Source organism: Gymnogyps californianus, chromosome 2 (genome assembly GCF_018139145.2).
Source record: "Gymnogyps californianus isolate 813 chromosome 2, ASM1813914v2, whole genome shotgun sequence".
NCBI classification, from domain to species: Eukaryota; Metazoa; Chordata; class Aves; order Accipitriformes; family Cathartidae; genus Gymnogyps; species Gymnogyps californianus.
In genome coordinates this window covers 46,813,067-46,833,648 of record NC_059472.1, presented here as the reverse complement: position 1 = coordinate 46,833,648, position 20,582 = coordinate 46,813,067, and the positions used below count along the sequence as shown (strand labels likewise).

The 20,582-nt window shown below is 46.2% G+C and overlaps 1 protein-coding gene across 4 annotated transcripts in view; it reads right to left on the bottom strand.

Annotated features, from left to right (window-relative positions):
* Positions 1 to 18,073, bottom strand: part of NOL4 (nucleolar protein 4) — a 195,570-nt gene extending 177,497 nt beyond the window's left edge. For all 4 annotated transcript variants that reach the window (XM_050891571.1, XM_050891573.1, XM_050891574.1 and 1 more), the window contains exon 1: positions 17,807 to 18,073. In XM_050891571.1, coding sequence (XP_050747528.1) covers positions 17,807 to 18,073 — 267 coding nt within the window. The remainder of the gene's footprint in view (positions 1 to 17,806) is intronic.
* Between the last annotated feature and the right edge of the window lie 2,509 nt (positions 18,074 to 20,582).

Below are 20,582 nucleotides of genomic sequence, written 5' to 3'. Positions count from 1 at the left end.
CAAGACCATTCGTGGTTTGTACATCAACAGCATCAGTCTCAAGAACCACACTAACCACTAGCATTTTGTACATTCATCAGTCAAAAGGCTGATAATTAAATACCTACGGTCCTTGAGAGATTCTGAGAACTGACAGGGAGTTGTTGCTAAGACTGACAATCTCTTCTATACAGCTATGGGGATTACTAAATGATTTTTGTCTGATTTTTTTAACGCAAAAGTAGAATTTTCACGAGCATTTGACTGCAGATGGGATTTTTTAACAAAAAATGACAAACACCATGGGACTCACAATGAAATTGTAACAGTTGATAACACGCCATTTTTAAGCTATTTTAACATCTATAAAGAAAAAGAAAGCTTCCTGCTCTTTTTTACATCAACGTCTTTAGGATACAGATGCAGTTTTGTGGTTAGTTTTTCACAAAGGAATTCAATTTTTGTTTTCATGGGTGGTGATATTATTGGTCAGGTATTTTACTATCTTTTTAGGTCTCAGCTGTGTTCTATTAAAGATAATGGGAGTCCTCCAGCTGTATTCGATGACACGCAATCCAGCATTTAGTCAAGCTGATAAAAAATAGTTTTCTCATATTACGGCTAAGAGAGTACCTGGGGTAAGGTCATTCCTTCTATCCACCCTCTCTTCCCAATTCCTGGGCTGCCCCATTCAGCTACACAGAGGAAGGGACTCACAAGTCTCCTTCATGAGGGACAGACCTGGCTTCAAAATATATCAGATTAATATTTGCACGTCACGGACCCAAAACCACATTTTCATAACTATATGCAAACGTTTTTATTGCCTGTAATAGCCAGTTTAGTACGTTGAGGGCCAAAAGTTGAGCAACACTACTTTTCAGCAATAGCTATAACTATATACTATGCTACATACCATGTAGCTACATACATGTGGTAAGAGAGTGCCAGGGCTGCTAAGCAAGAGGTGTCTCAAGTGCTGGGTTCTGGCAAAAGCAGAAAGCGAGGCTGAACACCAACAGTGACAGTGGCGCAAGGTTTTATTTCCATTCCCTGCACCTCAAGCCATGCCAACCAAGACATGTCACTATTTACAGCAAGTATTTGTAGCTGCTGTGCCGTTGGGCAGCCCTACATCTGCCAGAAGGGTCTCATGTGGCATCGTGTCATGGTACAGTGACTTGACTTAAGAGACTTGGGGCTTGTTTCCAAAGACAAGGGCTTCCCTAAGTCAAACCACTAGTTCCCGGAGGCCTGTGATGTCTGCAGGCTATACAGCCATAGTGCAAGTGCACTGCAGGCGTCCGGGGCCGTCTTGACGAAATAGGTACCAGCTGCATCACTGCATATGCACGCTAGCACCCATCCTCTGCCGGGAACAGGGCAGGCTAGCGTAGAAATTCACCCACGGCCGCCCACACGACTGCTCCGGACAGAGGAGGGTATCGCCCACCTGTCATCTCCAGCGCTAGCATTATTCTGGGTGCTACCAGTGCCAGCAGTAACCACCACGCTGGGCAGGCACAGGGCATTTGCTGCACTGAAAATACACCGGAGCTCCTATTTTACCTCACGTTATTATCTGCCCGCAGGTTTAACCGCGCGGGCGCTGGCTAACGGCTGCGCGGGGCCGGCAGGGCCCACCGCGGGGGCACAGGCCGAGGCCCGGCGGCCAGCGGGATGAGAGGTGCGGGCCGGGCCGGATCCCCCTCCGCCCCGACCGACCGCAGCCCTTTCTCGGGCGGGCTGGCGCAGCCTCGCAGCGGGGCCCCGCGGGAGCCAGGGCGGGCTGAGGCGGGGAGCGGGGGCAGGCGAGGGGGCGACGGCCGGGCGGGAGCCGCTCTGCGCCGCCTCGGCGGCCGCACAGGTGCTGCCGCAGCCCGTCGCCATGGGAACGGCGCGGAGGGGGGGCGGTGCCGAGGGCGCGGTGGCCGTGCCCGGCCGGGCCCCCCGTCCGCGAGTGGGAGTGAGGAGCGGGTGTGCGTGTGTCCCGGAGGTATTTCACTGTTACCATAGGAACAGGCGGGGGGAGGCGATGGCGGCACAGCCGCACCCTCTCCCCGCTCCCCCCTCCCCCGTGCCCTCAATGCCAGCCCAGGCCCTGAATCAATTAATGGAGCCGCAGCGGCGGCGGAGCCTGCACCGGGCTGGGGCGGGGGGGGGGGCGGGGGGGCGTTATCGGCGGCGCAGCCCTCGCCCCGGCCCCCTCCTCGCCCCTCAGGGCAGCCCCCGCACCCAGCTGGCGTCGCGGCCCGGGCTGTCTCCGCGGGGCGGCCCCGGACCCCGGGCCCCCGAGGGGCGGCCCCGGCAGATGGCCCCTCCGCAGCCGGCGCCGCTCCGCGCCCGCCGCCCCCCCCTCCCCCCCCGGCAAGGTGCGCCCGGGGAGAGGCGCTCCGGAGCACCGGCCCGCACCCCCGGGAGACACCCGCGGCCTGTGCAGCGCGGGGAGAAGGGGAGGGGGGGGGAGCGGTGAAACAGCAACAACAACAACAACAACAACGAAACCCCGGCCCCGCACGGCGCGGCGGTTGTTTACGGCACCATATGGCTGCAGGGGGAGGGGTGAAGGAAATGTCTGCCGGCTGCCGAACCGCTGCGCTCATTATGTCCGATGGAGTCACGGTCACCGCGCCTCCCGCCAGCGCCCAGCCCGCCGCCTCCCCGCACCGCAGCCCCGGGGGCGGGTTGGGGCCACACACGGCCTCTCACCGCGTCAGCTCCCATCGCACACGGATTTTTTTGGGGGGGTACGGCGTGCCCCGGAGCGGAGGGACCCCGAAAACCCTCTGTATTGCAAGGGATTGTTTGAGCTCCCGGGAATAAAAACACAGCGGTCTGGCAGCTCTTGTGTTGCCGATGGGGGAAAATTCAGCCCCTTCCCCAAAGTCTGTCTCTGTTTCTGTTAAAATCTATCTATATCTTTTGTGTAAAGACGAACGTATGGGACATAGTTCTATTTTGAATCCCAACACTGCAATGCTTGAAACGTAAAAGGAAAATACAAAATAAAAATGTCGCCAGTATTTTTTGCGGTGTGGTTTGAGACGAAAACCTGACCCATTTCGGGGCATTTCTGTTTATTGTTGACACGTATTAAGAGTTGGAATTTAAGTTCCGGGCATCAAATGCTACAGCGAGAGCCACAGCGATTAATGCTATTTTTTTTTTTCCAAGTGAGGCAGTCATTCATTTCAGAGTAATCCTTGCTGCGCGGCGCTGATGGAGGCACGCTCGGTGCAGCGCATCCTGCCTCTGGAGAGCTTTCTCAGCTAGGGGCAGGGGAAATGCTTTGAAATGGCTTGTGTCTGTCCTCTCAATGATTCATAAGATAGGTGCTGAACCTCGGTATTATTAGAGAGATAAAATCCACAGACTATGGGGTCTGATAATAGGCAACTATACTGCTATCCATATTACCTTGTAAAATTGAAGTATTGATTTTTTTAAAGCATGGTTTGCTACTTAGCAGACCAATCCCGCTACTATTGTAGTCAGTGGGATTTTGCTGTTGACTTTAGTGGGAACAGTTTTTTGCCTTTAAAATGGTCTATTTCACATTATTATGGTAATGTCATTCAGCAATTCTTAAAATCGGCCTTCTTGGCCTTGGACGTTTTAAAAGATTAATGTACAAATTATTTCAGCTCAACTCACTCACCTCATTTCTGCTCATGTCATGTCCAAAGTTTTGTTTAGATAAATAAGATATAGATAACTTATTGCTCCAGACGGTTGTGGGTGGATTGGACCTAATAGATTCTCCAGTTACATGTTTTTAAGTTTTTTTGTTTTGGTCTGTTTTTTTAATTTTACAGAAGCCTAGATTTAGAAACCCATTTGTAGATCTCCTCTTGTGTGCAGCTTAGACTGCATTTGGTTGCTCACCAAAATAGCATGCCTTCCAAAGAAAGATTAAAAATATTAAAATGCAGCCAGCACAGTGAGTGGTTCAGTTCAACTGATGTTACACAAACGGGCTGATCCTACTGCCCATAGATAATATACATTTGAATCTTGGCACCTGCCGTTGGATTGGAATTCAAAATGAGAAACAGCAGGCCTCGAGGTCTGGAAATAAAGGCAACACAAGGAAAAAACCTGTTCTCTGCCTATTAGTAAATAATAATCTGCAGCAGCAAAGACAAATGAAAAGGATTGAGGAAAACGTGTAGTGCTGCAGACATCAAATAGATATTGGGGCTACGACACAATGGCGAACACATTCAAATTCAAATTGCGCGGTGTATCTAGCACCTATATTAATTATTTGCACATTTGTATACCGACAAGCTTTTTAGTGTCTAGCAACATTCTGCTTAGCTAGTTTCTGCTATATCATGCTGTGATACTCAAATTAAATGTTGACTAATAAATTCCAATTTGAAATAAATGCTGGGGTATAGACATGAATTTATTCAAAATTTTGCTGAAATGAAATTTCCATGAAAAATGCCCCCAAAAAATCATGTTTCATCTTCCTCACATTTTCCAGGCAGTTTTACTTGTTAGGTAGTTAATATCTTAAGGTTGTTCTGTGCTTATAGGTGGCCAACAGGTATGCTTAGCTGCTTAAATACTGGTTTTGAAGATCAATAGTAGTTTTATTACCAAATTAACAGGAAGCAGCAGCCTTCTTTTACCTGGTTTACTTCATTATCTTTATTATTATTGTTGCTGTTGTAGTTGTGAAATGTGTAATATGTGTTTTCCGGGCTTATTTTACTTTCCCCAGCCTCCACCTCTCCCAAAGCTGACTTTCTTGCTTTAGGAGGAGCTCATAGGGAGCTATTAAGCCAAAGTTTGTTTATACTTGATTGGCTTTAACACTTTACTCCATTTGTTCTCTCATCTCACTTTTCTTGCACTCTTATTAGAAGCAGGATTGCTCTGATGCAAATATAGTTCAAAGAGACAGGGAAAAGGGCAAGAGATCTGAATTCTTCCCATAGCAGATGTGCTAATGCAATATCCATAGAAAAGGGAGAATACTTAAGCAAACAACCAACCTCAACAGTGTAATTGAGGGTGAGTGTATGTGTTGTGTATGTTTAGTTGGGAAGGGGACAGGATGAGAGATGCGCTTTTAATCGACTTAAATATATGGAGAGTTTAAGGGACTAAGATCAAGCTCGTTCTCCAGTTTGGTTTTTCCCTCCCTAAACAATCAGAATGTGGGGATTTCTGCAACAGAGAGCTGTCTGTACAGTGCACTGCGATGAGTGCAACTCTGGCATTGCAGAAGATTATAATCAAAGAGGTGGGAGCAGGGTGCTCCTAGTATTATTTTACAGCTGAATTTGGCCTTGCTGTAATTAAACCCTTCTAGATATTTTTATACATTTTATAAACATGTCTATACACTTACTAAGCGCTGGTCTAGCACATTGTAATATACTGTGGCAAAACCAGATAGCAGTCACAGGTAAATTATTCTTTACAAATAAAAAGACTTTATCTGAACGTATCCTATTGAGAATTCAGTCATTGCCACCCAGTCAGCCGATACCAACTGACTGGGGTGTTGAGTGCACACGGTGGATGCTTTGTGGGTGGACTCCTCCCTCGGGCACTGGCCATTACAAAGCCTAAGCATCACCCAAGGACTGCATTATGTCTTCAAATCAGGGGCATAATCTTTGTGCCAAAAGAATGATTCACAGACCTTCTGCTGGTCCTGTCCCAGGAGGGGACTTCATCCAGCGCAATTTAGGATGACAGGACTGGTCCTTCAAAGCCTCACAGATTTCACCGGCTTGACTCCTTCCAAGTTCCTACAGCTACAGTTTTTCATCTCTTTCGTAGGTCTGTTTGTTTGTTAGTTCACTCTTTGGATCTATTAGGCAAAGTACTAATTCACTTCTTTTTAAAATATTTTCACATAACCATCTATATTGTACTTTTGTTTATTTGCCTGCTTTCAAATTACAGCAAGCATGATAATGCAAATTTGTTAAAATTTTTGAAGTCTGTATATGTGAAAATTTTCCTGACTTCACATTTATTAAGAATTAAATTTCTAAAAAAAAATCTGGTAATTACCTATAAATTCATTAAAGTTCAACGATAAGTAGCAGAAAAGACATAGTTCATTAGAATTCTATTAATTAAAATGTTCTACTTATTAATAAAATTTGACCCGCTTTCTCCTATTTAGGAATGCTTTTTCCTACTCAGTTTTTGAAAGCAGTCCTTTTGGTTCAAGTTGAAAATTTAAGGTTCAATTAGGAATACAGGTAAAACAATCTTTTCAGTTCCACAGTTTCCTCGAAGTCTGATGTATCTTGCCAAAATTGGGCTGATTTGAAGAGAATACTACTAGAATTTGCTATATAGAAGGGCAATTAAAAAGGAAGAAAGTAGTCTTATTTTAACGAGCTTTATTCAGCTCTAGACCTAGCTTTATTTATATTGCTTTATTATTTGTTTCGGTGCAAATTTAACTCCTTGAAAGCTCACCATATGCCCAATGCAACTCTCAGTTACACCAAAACAATGATAACCAGGCCTTGTGCACTGGTAAAACACAGCAGAGGATTTGTGTAAGTTTTCTAAAAAAGCAGGGTCAAAGTGCAATGATTTTACAATATACGTCTTTTTGAGAAGTTCTGGTTTTTGCTGCTGCATCCATACAGACCTTACTGTCCCATCTCCTTGTTGGATAAGCCCAAATTGAGACAAAAAGGGGTAAATAGATGTGGTCTGTCTGAACTACAAGTTTTAGGTGGATGCCTGGAATTGGAATGTAGCACTCATTAAAAGAAGGCTGAGCTGTTTGCTCGCTACGAATGAAATACTTCAGTATTATGGCAACCATGGCCGTGGGGCTTTGCTGAACTCTCAGAATACAAAAAGGTAAAGGTTATCAAAAGATGTCATTAAAAAAAATTGTGACTATGTCTAGATTAAGGGAGAAAAGAATGAGTTACATTCTTTTTTTCTTTTCCACTGCAGTTTCTTGAGAAATGCAATGGGACGAGTCATCTAATTATGTATGTGCCACACTTGCTGGTCAGACTGGTCAAAAGCAAAGTCTTCCAGAAATTGCCATTTGAATGAGCTGATTTCCCCTCATATTTGCAATTAATTCTCTAATAATTCTGCTCTTTTTTCCTTTTCTTCCCACCGTAGTAAGAGTTTGGTAATAGTTGCAACAAATACACACAAAAAAACCTAGCACAAGTAGACAAAAATACGGAGGTGAAAACAGCACATTACATGGTTCATCACAAACGTTCTGTGTAAATCACAATAATCTCATGCACTGGTCCACATAGGATAGTGCTGAAGCTCAGAAACTTGATGGTCTCCTTCCTTCCTCCAGACTACTAATATCGCTACAGCAACGAGCCATAGAAACTGCCACAGTCAGACTGACCAACGAACCATCTAGTCCCAGTCTCCAAGGGAGTCTGCAAAAGATGTTTCAGAGCTCAGTAATTAGTAAATAAACAAATAAATCCCTGAACAAAGTATGGTGCATACAGGTGCATTGTGCCATAATGACCGAATTATTTTCCTCTGCTAGCTCCAGCCAACCTAAGAACACATACCTAAAACTTAATAATCTATTCATGAAACAAGAGCATGAAGGCTGAGACCACCAGCAATATTAAAATTCAGTACGAAGGGGAAGGGGATGGGAAGATGCTGGGATTTCACCACGCTCCACACGTCTTTCCTTGTGTTGACTGTATGGACTGGAACGTGACTAACCCTGATAGAGGCTCTACGGGAAAACACCTGGGGAGATGCTGCAAGACACCAGGTAACAGCAAGGCAGGTAAGTGCCATCGCCGATGCCCGCGCTCCCAGGGGCACAGAGCAGGAAGGGCAGGAACGTGACCTTGTGCTCACTTCTGCTCCAGCCAGCAAAGCTGAACTGACGTAAAGAGCATACTACATCCCTACGAGAGCCACGGAGCTATCATTCTCTTGTAAAATCCTTGGAAGAAATTTTGGCTGAATCAGTTTTCTCTGTGGGCTGCAGTGCAGACTTTCCATTCCCAACACTACGGGTTATGAAACAATGGCCTAGCTTTGAATTTACCTTTTGAGACAGTTGTCAAAAGAGTCTTAGAAGGTGGAATAGGATTAAAAAGGGTGGCTGCTGAATTTTCTCTCTCTGCTGTTCATCAGTATTTACACGACACCATTTCTCTCAGCTTCTTTCTACCTCTTTACAGGTCTCTTTTCTACTGTGCATGTTCTCTTAACATTCATCTTTCTGGGTGATATAAGCATTAAAATCTATTTCTCTTATAAGTACCCCTTTTCTTTAATTAGCTTAGTTACCTTCCCTGGACCTTTCATCTGTCATGACCTTTTAGAGATGAGGTAAATACACTAAGCATGTTATTAAAGGCAAGGACATACCATTTAATTAATGAGAAGAATAAGTTTTCAATGTTATTCTCTATACTTTTCCTAATGCTGATTTTTGTTATACCTGCTATGCTTATTGAAGATACGCTTATTGATTTGTTTGAAAGTATTCCTAAATATTTCCCTTGAGATGTTGTACTAATTCTATACATTTTAAATATGATTGAAAAGCTTGAATTCTTCCTTTCCTTTCAAAAAGCTAATGTCACAATGGCATAAAATGTAAATTATCTGGCAATGGTCTGTAGGGAATTCTGCCTGCCATGATTTCTCCTTTTTTCCTTTGTTATGATATTTCTATTTTCCCTCCCAGTTCTTCTTTGACTTGCTTAACCTAATTAATTTGCATTTCCATCCAGTGTTGAAATCCCTTCATTTGTCTTTTATGTGTATATATGTATAAATATATACTTATGTGTGCGTATATGCACATTGGACTGCATTTGTATAGCTCTCAAACACTTCCTATGGTTTCCCAACTCTTCACCAGCTTTCATTTGTCATCATAGCCAAAGTTTCAACCCTTCTTTAATAAAGTCAGTATCAGATCGGTTTCATTTCAGAAGGAAGCTAGAACCAAAGTTTCACCTGAAGGTTGTTTTCAAAAGACTTCTGAACGTGACAGGTTAGAGGAACATAATTAACCCTCACAAAATCCAGACTAGTTGCACCAACCATGTACAGTTCATATTGACACTTAACAACTCTATTTTTAATTATTTTCTTCTTGATTTTTTTTTTCTGGTGCTGAAATATGGTTCACTGGTCTGTCATTTCTATGAACCACCACTATCTTTACCACCTTGTTTTTTCTCTTTCTAGTACATTTTTGGCCATCCTCCAGTATCATTGCCATATATAGTGGCAAATGATACATTTTAATAATATTTTAGTTACTTCATTCTTAAGTTCTTTAGCGTTCTTGGATTTGTATTAGTCCTGGTGATGCACTGCAATTTAATATCTTGATTTGCCATCACCTCTTTTTTTTATTTCTCTATTTCTGACCATTCTTCAGTTTCATCACTTGAAAAATGTAAACCCAGGATAGGTATTTCCTCATCACCCACAACAGAGAAGATACACACTGAAAAATAAAGTTCTGTGAAACCTTTTTATACTCCTTGACTTTCCTGTCTGCTGAAACCTCTGGCCATACTTTAGCTGTTCTTCTCTTATTGTATCTAAATACTTGTATAATTACTTGCTTGTTGCTCATCTTCTATCAGCTCAGGGTAGTGAGCGCTAGTCCCTTCACAAGTTTGATTTCCCATATGCCAACACAATGCTGCTTTACCCTACAGATAGGTCATGATTTAGTGGCAGCTACTTCAGCTCTGGATCTGCCTTGAACAAAAGTTTTCTACAAAATCCACCTGGCAGTATTGGTAGTGGTATGTATAAGTCCGGAGGCAACAAACAGAGCAATCACAAGACGTACTCATTTAAAAATTGTACGGTGAGTTAGAGTCATAAGTCATTTAAGTGCAAGTGATCTCACCTCCTAAATTTTCTTAAGTACAGTCAAAATGTTATAGCATCCATCTCTTGTTGTATTAAAAACTTTGGGGTAACAAAATTTACAAAACTTTCAGACACACAGACCTTACTGGCAATATAATATATAAAACCTCTCATTTCCCAGAGGAGCTTAATTATAGGCTCTCAAGCGAAAAAGGTTGAATAAGTTTCAGCCTAGGCTCAAGTAGGTCATTTAATAAAAATTGTCCTTCCAAGTCTATACAGAATATTTATTTCTGAAAAAAGTCTTTACTTGAGGTTAACTCTAACATAGATCAGATTTATTAAGTAAAATGTTCACTACAGATAGCCCCTTAAGTTGAAGAGTATCCACATGTACAACTAAATGGTTCAAACCCTACAATTCAATTTCAACAACTAGCTGTAATCCCTGCAGATGCACATAGTAACTGTCAGGTTTTGCAGCTTGCAGAGTTATTGAATAAGCAGTTAGAAGCCCGTACAACTGTCTGTGATAAAGTTGATCATCACTAAGAAAATCCATTTGCATCCGGAAGAATGCTCAATGCCGTAACTTTTAGCAAGCCTCTCCTGGATATTGGCGATGCCTACCTGGATATTTTATGTTTATAAACCATTAAAAAATAACTTGCTAGTGGAAATGTAAGGTTTTGAGGCTCATCTATTTAAACAGAACAAAAAGGTAATTTAAGAAAGCTACAGGATCGCTTTCAGTGCTGCTGCAGGACAATGCAAACAACTCTCATGCACCAGCCAATACCTCCTGAGTTTTCTAAAGTCAGAGGGGCTTCTGGCAGGTTTAAAATGACATATACAAGATAAAAACATCTTTTACGTCCTGGAAAGCTCTGCTCATTTTGGAGGCTGTGTTGACCAGGGTCAACCTACTCAAGAAGGAACAAAAGATTCCTGTGATGCTCTGTGGTGCATGGGAAGCTGCAGAATCTGGTATGATTCTCTTGGAGAGTGTTTCCTGCCACGCTGTCTCAGGATCTTTCTCCACATCTACCTCATTTATATCTCTCTTCAACATTTGCCCTGCTTGTTTTGTTCCTCTTTTACCAGCAAACTCTCACAGGTGTATCCTGCGTACAGGGAAAGATCAGGACCCGAATAGCTTCCTTCAGACCAAACCCAACAGCTGCTGGGTGCCTCCTTTCAACAGCAGACCAAAACTCACGGTTCAATGTCAGCCCATTTTAATTTATTTCTGTAGCGTAAAATGAAATTTGAATCATTAACTCCCACGTTCATCCAGCACTAGCACTTGCCCTCTTCCCCCAGGGGCCTGTGTTCATGATAAGCCCTCTCTACATGGAGTCTTTCTGTGTATATATGTGTGTAGTCTCTCTGGATTGTGTCTCCTTTCTGTCTAGAGCGTTGAACAAGAGCAATGGTGATCACCCCAAAAGTTGGTGAAAGAAACAAAATGTCTCCATAAAAAGATCAGAAAAAAATCCCATTATGCTGTACTGATGCCTATCAGCCCATTTTAGCACCAACCTGCTAGCAAATGCCTGCTTATTTCTCACTGATCACATAGCTATGTAGCCACAGAAACAACATGCGGTACCTCTGAAGAAAATCAGGGCTGAAGTGTCTGAGCTGGAGTCCCTGCCGCGCTGCATCATGACTGAATCCAGTGCAGCTTCACTGACAAGAGGCTGAGGGTAAGACACTGAAGAACCAAGTTCACTGTCGCCTCAGTCTTCTCGGCAAAGGTTCACAGCAGCACGAAAATTAAACTGGGAGGTTTTATTTTGGATCAGTGGAAAGATTTGGGCTTTCGAGCTATAAGCCTGGCCTTTACCAGGGGATAGCACTGAATCTGTCATCCTGTCTCATTATATGCATGGATGGATATATCAGTAGTAGGTTTTGTTATGGTATTGCTACACCCTATTTAATGTTTCTAAAGTACCGTTAACAGTTTCTAGTTTTACAAAAGAAGCACTTTAAAATAAATTTGCTCTCTTTGGCTCGTGTTTCTTTGGAAAATTCTAGCTTAACATTGTTACCAAGAAATCTCAGATCCCCGTCTCCCTTTGCCTCTCTCTCGCACACACGCATGTGGAGATGGCGTCTTACATATGGCCGCTTTAACATTTTTACATTTCAGGGCAGAGTTATTCTCTTTATTCATGAACACTTCGCTGAATGCCTGCATTAAGAGTTGCCAACTAAACCGGTTTTGTTCCATCTGCTATGACCATTTTCCAGCACTGTCTGTCTGATTCACCAGCATCCCTCCTCACCGAGTCCATCGGGAGTTCTGCAAACGGCAGGGCAGAGGCTGCGGGTAACTGGAGGAGATGAAGCTCTACAGACCTGAACAGGGGTTAAGGAAAATGTGGTGGGCAGTTAGAACGGGACGGATACGGCAGGGCTCGAATACCGCTTCTGAGCCTGGAAGGTGCATTTAACGGGACTGTAAACTACCGCAGAATTGTACCTTGGGATAAATTATAGCTCACCCTCAGCATCACCTTTCTGTGGTACTTACTGCCATTATGTGTTGGCAGTTCAGTAGGCTACAGAGCTACCAATATATATTTGACAAACACTTTTATTCATTTTTAATATGGATGGCTACAAAAATGGGGAGAAACGCAATGAAGCAAAGCTGCATATTTTCAGATTGCTATAAAATGCCCTAAAATAATAAACAATTTAAAACATAAGATAATTTAAATCACCATATTTTGACATATAAGCTATTTATACTGTGATCTGTTTCTTCTATTGTTCATAAACAAAGTCATTTATATAAAATCAAACGAACCATAAACTCGTACGTCCATCTACTATTCTTCATCACTAACAGAACAAGAGGTGGGCTGGGATACAGCCTGTTCCATAGAACTGACTGGCCTGTAATTTTAAGCCCTAAATCCTGTAATCAGGTTCAGTAGTACAGCCCTGCACCTGCAGAGAGCCTCACTGGTCTGCTAGCGGCAATCCAAGAGGTACCAGATCCTCCTGGAGGATCTAAAGATTTAACTAAACTGAACAAATTTCGTTTCTGAATGAAAGTTCATTCCATGCTTATAGTTGGAAAACATAAAAGAAGACACAGGAAAATTCATACATTAGGCTTGTGATTTCATTAAAGTCAGCGGAGTCATTCCAAATTAATAATGACATAAAAGCAATCTGAACTTGGCCTTTGAGGTTATATTCTATTAGTTTGCTAATACCGTGTAAATTCTATATTTGAGAGGTATCCTGCAGTCATCTTGGCCCTTCTTTTTTAAAGGAAAGTTCTGCTTAGAATCCGCTGATACAGCTTGGGCCGTTATTTTATAACTTATTTTTAAATCAAGACTGATTTTAGAAGCCATATTGTGTCTATGGACGACATCAAGCAAGAGAAAGAAAAGTGGTGAAACGAAATTGGTTTTCAAGCTGCCAATCAATAAATAGTTCCAGTTAAAGAACTATGCAGAAAATACACACCAAAAAATCCACCATAAAAATCATGTACACGGTTAGAAAAGATATTATACTAGAAATACTAGCTCTACGCCTCCTCATGGGTTGTGAGTACCAACCATTAAAAGTCGATACTGTCAGCCATTTGGCATATTTGTTGGCCTAACATGTTTATACAGTGTTTCCAGGCTAGGCACAATTTCACCACTTTATGAAAGTGCAGCTTGGGCTTAATGAAAGAAAACCTACGGTGATAACAGTAGCAATCTGAAAAGTTGCAGAAGTGAGATACTCACTGGGTTGCATGTAGGAATACCTTACTGTGTGTTGTCCCATTCTGGACCTAAAATGGCTGTTTTGCAGGGGATGTTGTTGCCTGGTGACCAAAAGTGCATCTCCTAGGCCGCAGAGGGATGTGAACATTCAGAAATTGATTTGTTCCTGTTGCTCTTGAGGAGACCATACCCGTAAAATAGATTAAGCCAGCACATAATCATCTATGCATTCTCCTTGCTGGCGTGCTTAAACTTGATATTGAAGATAGGCTTGTAATTTTGAGCTACTTACCAACCAGGCAAGGGAAAAACAGAATAATACCTCGTGCGCTACTGCCCACAGAATACGAAAGTAGACCAAGCCTCAGCTACTGTGAGACTGCAAGACACCCCTGCTTCAATTAAGTCTGTGTTGTACATCTAGCCTGTTCCGGTGCAACCTCCCAGTTGCTATCAGGCTCTCTTTCTTTCATTAGAATCAAGTAGTTAATTAGCCCCAGCCTGTCCTCTCTCCTTCTCTCTTTCCCTTTAACGCAGCAGTAATGATGTCTAATTACCAGCAGCAGTGGATTACAGCACCATCAGGAGCAAATCTCTCTGGCTGACAGCAAAGCTGAGCAGCAAATCTTAAAGCTTCAAGGAGAGAATAATTCCTAACGAAGTATTTGAATATTTGCTTATTTTTGACCAGCTTGTGACTGTAGAGCCCAACTTGTAATTTCATCCATCCTGTTACTGCAGAGGGAGCACTCATGCTGCCAGCAGTGATTAATTTTAAATTGAAATTACTTTTACCTATGGTGAGATCAAGTGATGGACAAAAAGAGGGAGAGGATGAGGGGGAGATTCACAGTTTGGGGATCTGTTACTGTTTGTGGCTGTCTCTGCAGACTGGACGAGCTCAAATGTATGGGATAACAACGAGAGAGGAAAAAAAAAACCAAAACAGTGGGGATGTTTCTAAATGGCCATGAATTAATAAACTCTTAAATAATTAGTAAGAGTTAAAGAAATGAGAGAATGGGCTTTTAAAGAATTACTGTCTGATGAAAACCCAGTCTTTCCGCCTGTAACTTATCATTCCTGACTGGGTGAAATCCTAGGCCTCTTGAAGTCAATAGGAGCTTTGCCACTGGCTTTCTCTGGACCGGGGGCTGCATCCCTGTTCTGTCAAATGGGTTGTTTCTGAGCCTTCAGCGCCTGGCAGGCGCTGCCCCTGCCCTGGCAATAGCTCGCACAAACCATTGCCACCCTACGGGTCTACTTAAATACTCCTCTGCCTTTTGTGATGGGATAGTGACACCAGATTCATGGGTTTAGGAGGGGGGCGGCATTTGTTTCTCAGAGCTGAATGTTGTATGAGAGTGCTGAGTATCACCTTTTCTCATTTATGTTGGACAGCAGATTTATGTCAGCCAGCAGGAGGAAATTTTACCTACATGCAAGACCTTTCCTGTAAAGGTTTATATGTGTCCTGGTTTCGGCTGGGATAGAGTTTATTTTCTTCCCAGTAGCTGGTACAGTGTTATGTTTTGGATTTAGTATGAGAATAATGTTGATAACACACTGGTGTTTTTAGTTGTTGCTAAGCAGTGTTTATACTAAGTCAAGGATTTTTCAGCTTCTCATGCCCAGCCAGCAAGAAGGCTGGAGGGGCACAAGAAGCTGGGAGGGGACACAGCCAGGACAGCTGACCCAAACTGGCCAAAGGAATATTCCATACCATATGATGTCATGCCCAGTATATAAACTGGGGCGAGCTGGCCAGGAGGGGCGGATTGGGAACTAAGTAGGCATTGGTCAGTGAGTGGTGAGCAATTGCATTGTGCATCACTTGGTTTGTATATTCTAATTCTTTTAGTATTATTATTGTCATTTATTATTATTGTTATTATTATCATTGTTATTATTTTCCTTCCTTTCTGTCCTATTAAACTGTCTTTATCTCAACCTACAAGTTTTACTTTTTTTCGATTCTCTCCCCCATCCCCCTGGGTGGGGGGAGTGAGCAACAGTCTGTGTGGTGCTTAGTTGTCGGCTGGGGTTAAACCACAACAATATGTCGTCGTTCAAGTAATGTACAGATATTCAGGAATTGCTTACAGATAGGTCATGCTAAGTTTCCTTTCTTGATTTTATTAGCAGGCATCCTTATTTTATTAGGAAGCCTGCTTGGTTGCTTAAGCTATCTAAAGACAGTTACTTCTATATGAATATAAATACATATATAGGGACATACAGAGATATTCACAGTTGAGGGTGTGATTCCCCCAAATGAACAAAGGTAAGACCAGCAAGGTGCTCGACCTCTGACTGAAATCTCTGAAGGAAAAAAAAAAAGAGAAAAATTTTGATTATTTGATCTGAAAATAAAATAGAAGAGAGGATGCAAGATGGGACTCCAGGCTTTCATGGCCTAGCAAAGGTGAGGGAAAATAGACGAGCTGATCATCACTGAGGCTTGTGTTTCAGAGGCTCAGAACAACACTTAATTTTTAAATTCCATCATGTAAAATTAAGGTTAGCCTTTTTATTTAGTAGTGTAGTCAATGTAATTTTAAAAAATACTGAATTCGCTTACAGTTTTGAACTTGCAGTGAAAAGGATAGTCTTAGGAATAAACGATCTTGCCTACTGGCTCTCCAAAATTATTATTTCAGTAAGCAGAAGAGATATTAAAAAATACCAACCTAATTGGAGACTTCTGCTATAGACAACGTTTTCATTATAAATTGTATCTACAGTACCCTCTGGGGTCAGAGATTAGCGATCAGTCATCTAACGGTAGAACAGAAATCTGCCAAATAACCTGAATCTATAGGCAGACCTAGAACACTTTGGTGAATAAAAACCATAGAGAGGGAACAAACTCTGTCCAGAGCTTCTCTTTCACTTTCAATCTTCATGTTTGTAAACTCCTTAAAATTGATTTCCCACCTCTGCCTCCTCGCAGCCATGACGGCGCTGATGACAAGGGGGCAAATACAAGCCGGCCCCTGGGAATGCCCAGGTTTATGACTTCAGCGAGGCAGAGAGAGGCAGATTTCCCCAGCAGCCTACGTCACAACCCAACCCAGAATACTTTCCAAGAAGCCCCCTTTGCTGCGCCACCCAGCAACCTTCCCGTTAGGTCAGAATAAGCTGCCACTCAAAAAAAAAAAAAAAAAAAGGGAGAACATTGCTCATCCAAGCCAAATGCCCAGGCAGGAATATTTTTAATTGCCAGGTTTCCTTTCTCAGCTCCCCCTCCCCACCCGCCCCACGCACAGACAAAAGAAGCTTAGCTTGCGTGACCCAGAGCAGAAGAAGTAAGAATAATGATACATTAAGAGAGTTCAATAGGCAAAACCTACTTGCAGCCAACAGTCCCCATCTTCTCAAATAGCAAAATCTGTCGCTCCTGCCACCACCAAGCATAATAGCTCTCCCGCTGTCAGACCTGCGCCGAGCTCTGCAGCTCCAGCGCCTGCCGGGGGATGCCACGCTACCCTAGCGCATCAAATTGAGTTTTAAGCCTTATGGCTGCGAGACTCGTGCAAGCCCAGAAAGAGGAACAAAATGCACCCTTCCTTCGCTCATGCGGAACCCTCTCCCCCTTTGTTGAGCATCCTCTCTCCCCGCCGCCGTTACTACCGCAGCCGGCGCTTCACAGCCAGCCAGGCACATTCGTGCCGCTCGGCGGCTCAAGGGCTGCGGGATAACAATAAATAAATAATGAATTTAAAAAATCTAAAAAAAAAAAAAAAAGGAAAAAAAACCCACCAACTGATATCCCGGGGAAACCCCCCCCCCCCCCCAAATCACCGACCGGCGCCACGCTTGGCTTTGTGCCAGGCAGGCTACCCCCGTGCGCCATCGATCAGCCCCGCCGGCGGCGGGGGGCCGCTGCCCGGGGCGGCGGGGCCCGGCACAATGGCCGGAGCGGCGGCGGCGGGACAATAGCGCACCCTAAACCCGCCGCGGCGGCCCCGGGGGGGGACGGGGGGACGAAGGAGGACGAGGAGGAGAACGACACCGACCCGGCAGGGTGTGTTGTGCGCACGATCGCTTTAAATAAAAGGACCCACAAAGACCTCGGCGGTGTATAATGTGACAGGCAAACGCAACATGGTGATGATGACTTGGGGGAAGAGGGAGGAAGGAGCCAACTGTGGCTGCGGCTCCCCCTGTGCCTCTCGCTCCCGGAGCGGGCTGCAGCGGCCGACATAGAACAAGGAAGACAATTCTCTACTAACCGTGGTTTTGACTGGCACGTACAGCACTTGCTTCCCTCCTCCAGCACCACCACTGACCTCGTCCGAGTTGCCGAGCTGGAAGCCTTTAGATTTGACCCAGAATTTGAATTTGGCATTATCCGTGGAGCTCGACTCGGAGCCGTTCAGGAGCTGGACGATCCGGTCGTATTTTTTACGGGTCACCGTCTTGGTTTTTCCTGAGTCCCCGTAAGTCCTGAGACACCAGTCTTGAAACTGGCGGTACATGTCCCGGTCGCTGCTCTCCATAATCTCCTAGTACACACACGCACACATGCACACGCCGGGGCGCACACACACGCAGACACACACACACACACACACACAGACACGCACACGCACACGCCGCCCCGCAGCGGGCCGGGGTGCGGGGCCGGGCCGCCCCGCCGCACTTTGCACCTGTTCACCCAGCGCTCATGAAAAATGCATCCACCTCCGAGCCGGAGCGAAGGAGGTCCCGGTGCAGGCAGATCCCAGCGGGGTTTTTTGTTGTTGGTGGTGGTGGTGTTGGTTTTTTTTTTTTTGTTGTGGTGGTGGTTGGTGATGGTGGTGGTGGTGGTTCGGGGGGGTGGGGGGCCGGGAGGGGGATGGGTGAGGGGGGGCAGCAATCAATTCAATAGTGTGGCAATGTTCTCCTTCATTATTTTTTTTTTTTTTTGTCACAGGAGGCAAAACGGGTCTGGTGGAGGCTCCTCTTATCCTTCCACTGTACGTGATCAGTCTCTTTAATAATTGTGCAAGGCAGGACTATCCCACTGGCTCCAGCAGCGTCTTACCCGGAGAGGGTTCGGGTGGATGAATAATTAAAATCCTATCCCTCGGCTTAGCGAAGAGAAAAGAAAATATTGACTCGGATCCTTCTTCTTTTCCATACATCAGCTGCACCTGGATTCACCCTGGATAGTGCAGGTGAAGATGGGGGGGGGGGGAAAGGAAAGAAGAAAAAAAAGCCCACCCTCCTCCGCCCCGGCAGCCCTCGGCTGCCTTCTCGAAAGGCTTTCTGTCTCTGTCCTGGCGGGCTGTGCCTCTCCCTAAAGCAGCCTCGCCGCGCAGGATGGAGGAAGCACTGAAGGGCAAACTGGTCTCTCTGCTCCCCCTTTATTCCAGGGCTGGGCGGCTTTGCTTTAGATATCCCCGCTCCGGGCATGAAGGTACTGGAAAGAAAGAAAGTTCTTACCTGCTATTTTCTAAGCCTAATACATCCGATCCGCGTTTTAAGTACATATTTTTTAATTAAAAAAAAAAAAAAATGTCTGTGAGCATTTCACTTCCTCATATTCAGTCCCACTGAATTTTCAGGTGCCCTTTTAGGAATTTTCCTCTATTTATTTACTTAGCAATCCCAGCAGATGGAGGTAAAAAAAAAAAAAAAACAACAAAAAACCCCCACCAAACCAGATAAATACGAGATAGGCTCGAATATTGGACCAGAGGAGAGAGAGATCAGTCCCAGGAGGATGTTGGTAAAGGAAAGGAGGCGGCTCTCCGTTGCTCTGCCAGTGTAATGATGGTGCTCACACATGTAGGACTCCTCGGGTGCGGGGTATCCTTTGGTCTCTGGGCTAAACTGGCTACAAGGCATTCAAGTAAGTTTGCGTGCGGATGCTGAGCAAAACCCCCTTTTTTTAAAGGGGGAAGAAGAAGAAGAAGGAAAAAAAGCAATCTTGGTTTTTTTCTCCCCTCCCTTTGCCACAGTTTCAGTTCACGCCGGAGATTTCCGCGCTCTCCCCGGTCTCCCCCGCCGCGCCAAGCAGGACACCCCCTCCGCGGGGGGAAGGCGCCGCGGCGGCGCTCTCCTCTCGTCGCCTCTCCGCGGCCGCGCCCGCCCCAGCCTCCGCCATCCAGCGCCCGGCTCCGCGCCCCCGCCCGCAGCCGGCACCTCCGCGGCTGGGGCACGCGTCCCACCCGGGCCCGGCCGCGGGTTGCGCGCCGGGGGCCGCGCACCGCCGTGCCGCTCCGCTCCTCTGCGCCGCTCTCCGCGCTGCTCTGCGCTGCGCTGCGCTCCGCGGCGGGCTGGCGGCGGCGGCGGCGGCGGCGCACCGGGCCGGGCCCAGCGCCGCTCCGCGCCCCCCCCGCGCCCTGATTGGCCGCCGGGACAAAAGTTTCTGTGGCGACGGCGGCGCGGCGCGGTGACGGGCAGCGCTGTCCCATGTCGGGATGGCGCGCGCGGCGCCCCCGCCTCCGCGGGCGCGGCGGGGCGCGGGGGCCGGCGCGGACCCGGCCGCGGGCCGACGGGGGGAGGGGAGGGGTGTCTGGGTGGGGGGTGGGGGGTGGGAAGAGGCGAGGGCAGCGTTTCCATGGCGATGTCTCCGGGCGCAGCCCCCTCCCTCCCCGCGCGCAGACGGAGCGAGCGGATCAGCTGACACATCATTAGCTTAGGACCTAATTATTGCTTATTGGAGCAAGAAACGCGCGCAGGGCCGCGGCGGGGGGCTGGCGGCCTCCGCGCCCCCGGCGGACCCCCCCGCCCCCCCCCCCCCCGCCGCTCCCCCCCGTTTCCCCGCCGCCGGCCCGCGCACGCCGCAGCCGCCGGCGGAGCGGGGGAGGAACGGCGGCACCGCGCACTTTGCGCCGCACCGGCCGGCGGGGCTGCGGCGGGCCCGGCGGGGGTCCCTGCGGGGGGCACGTGGCCGTCGCCGGCCCGGGCTTTCCCTTGGACACGGAGAGCGAAGCCCCTCCGCGGCGGCCGCCTCCCCCGCGGCCCGCCCCCCGCCCGGCGGAGCGGAGGGGCCGCGCTCCCGCGGGGCACCCTCCTCCA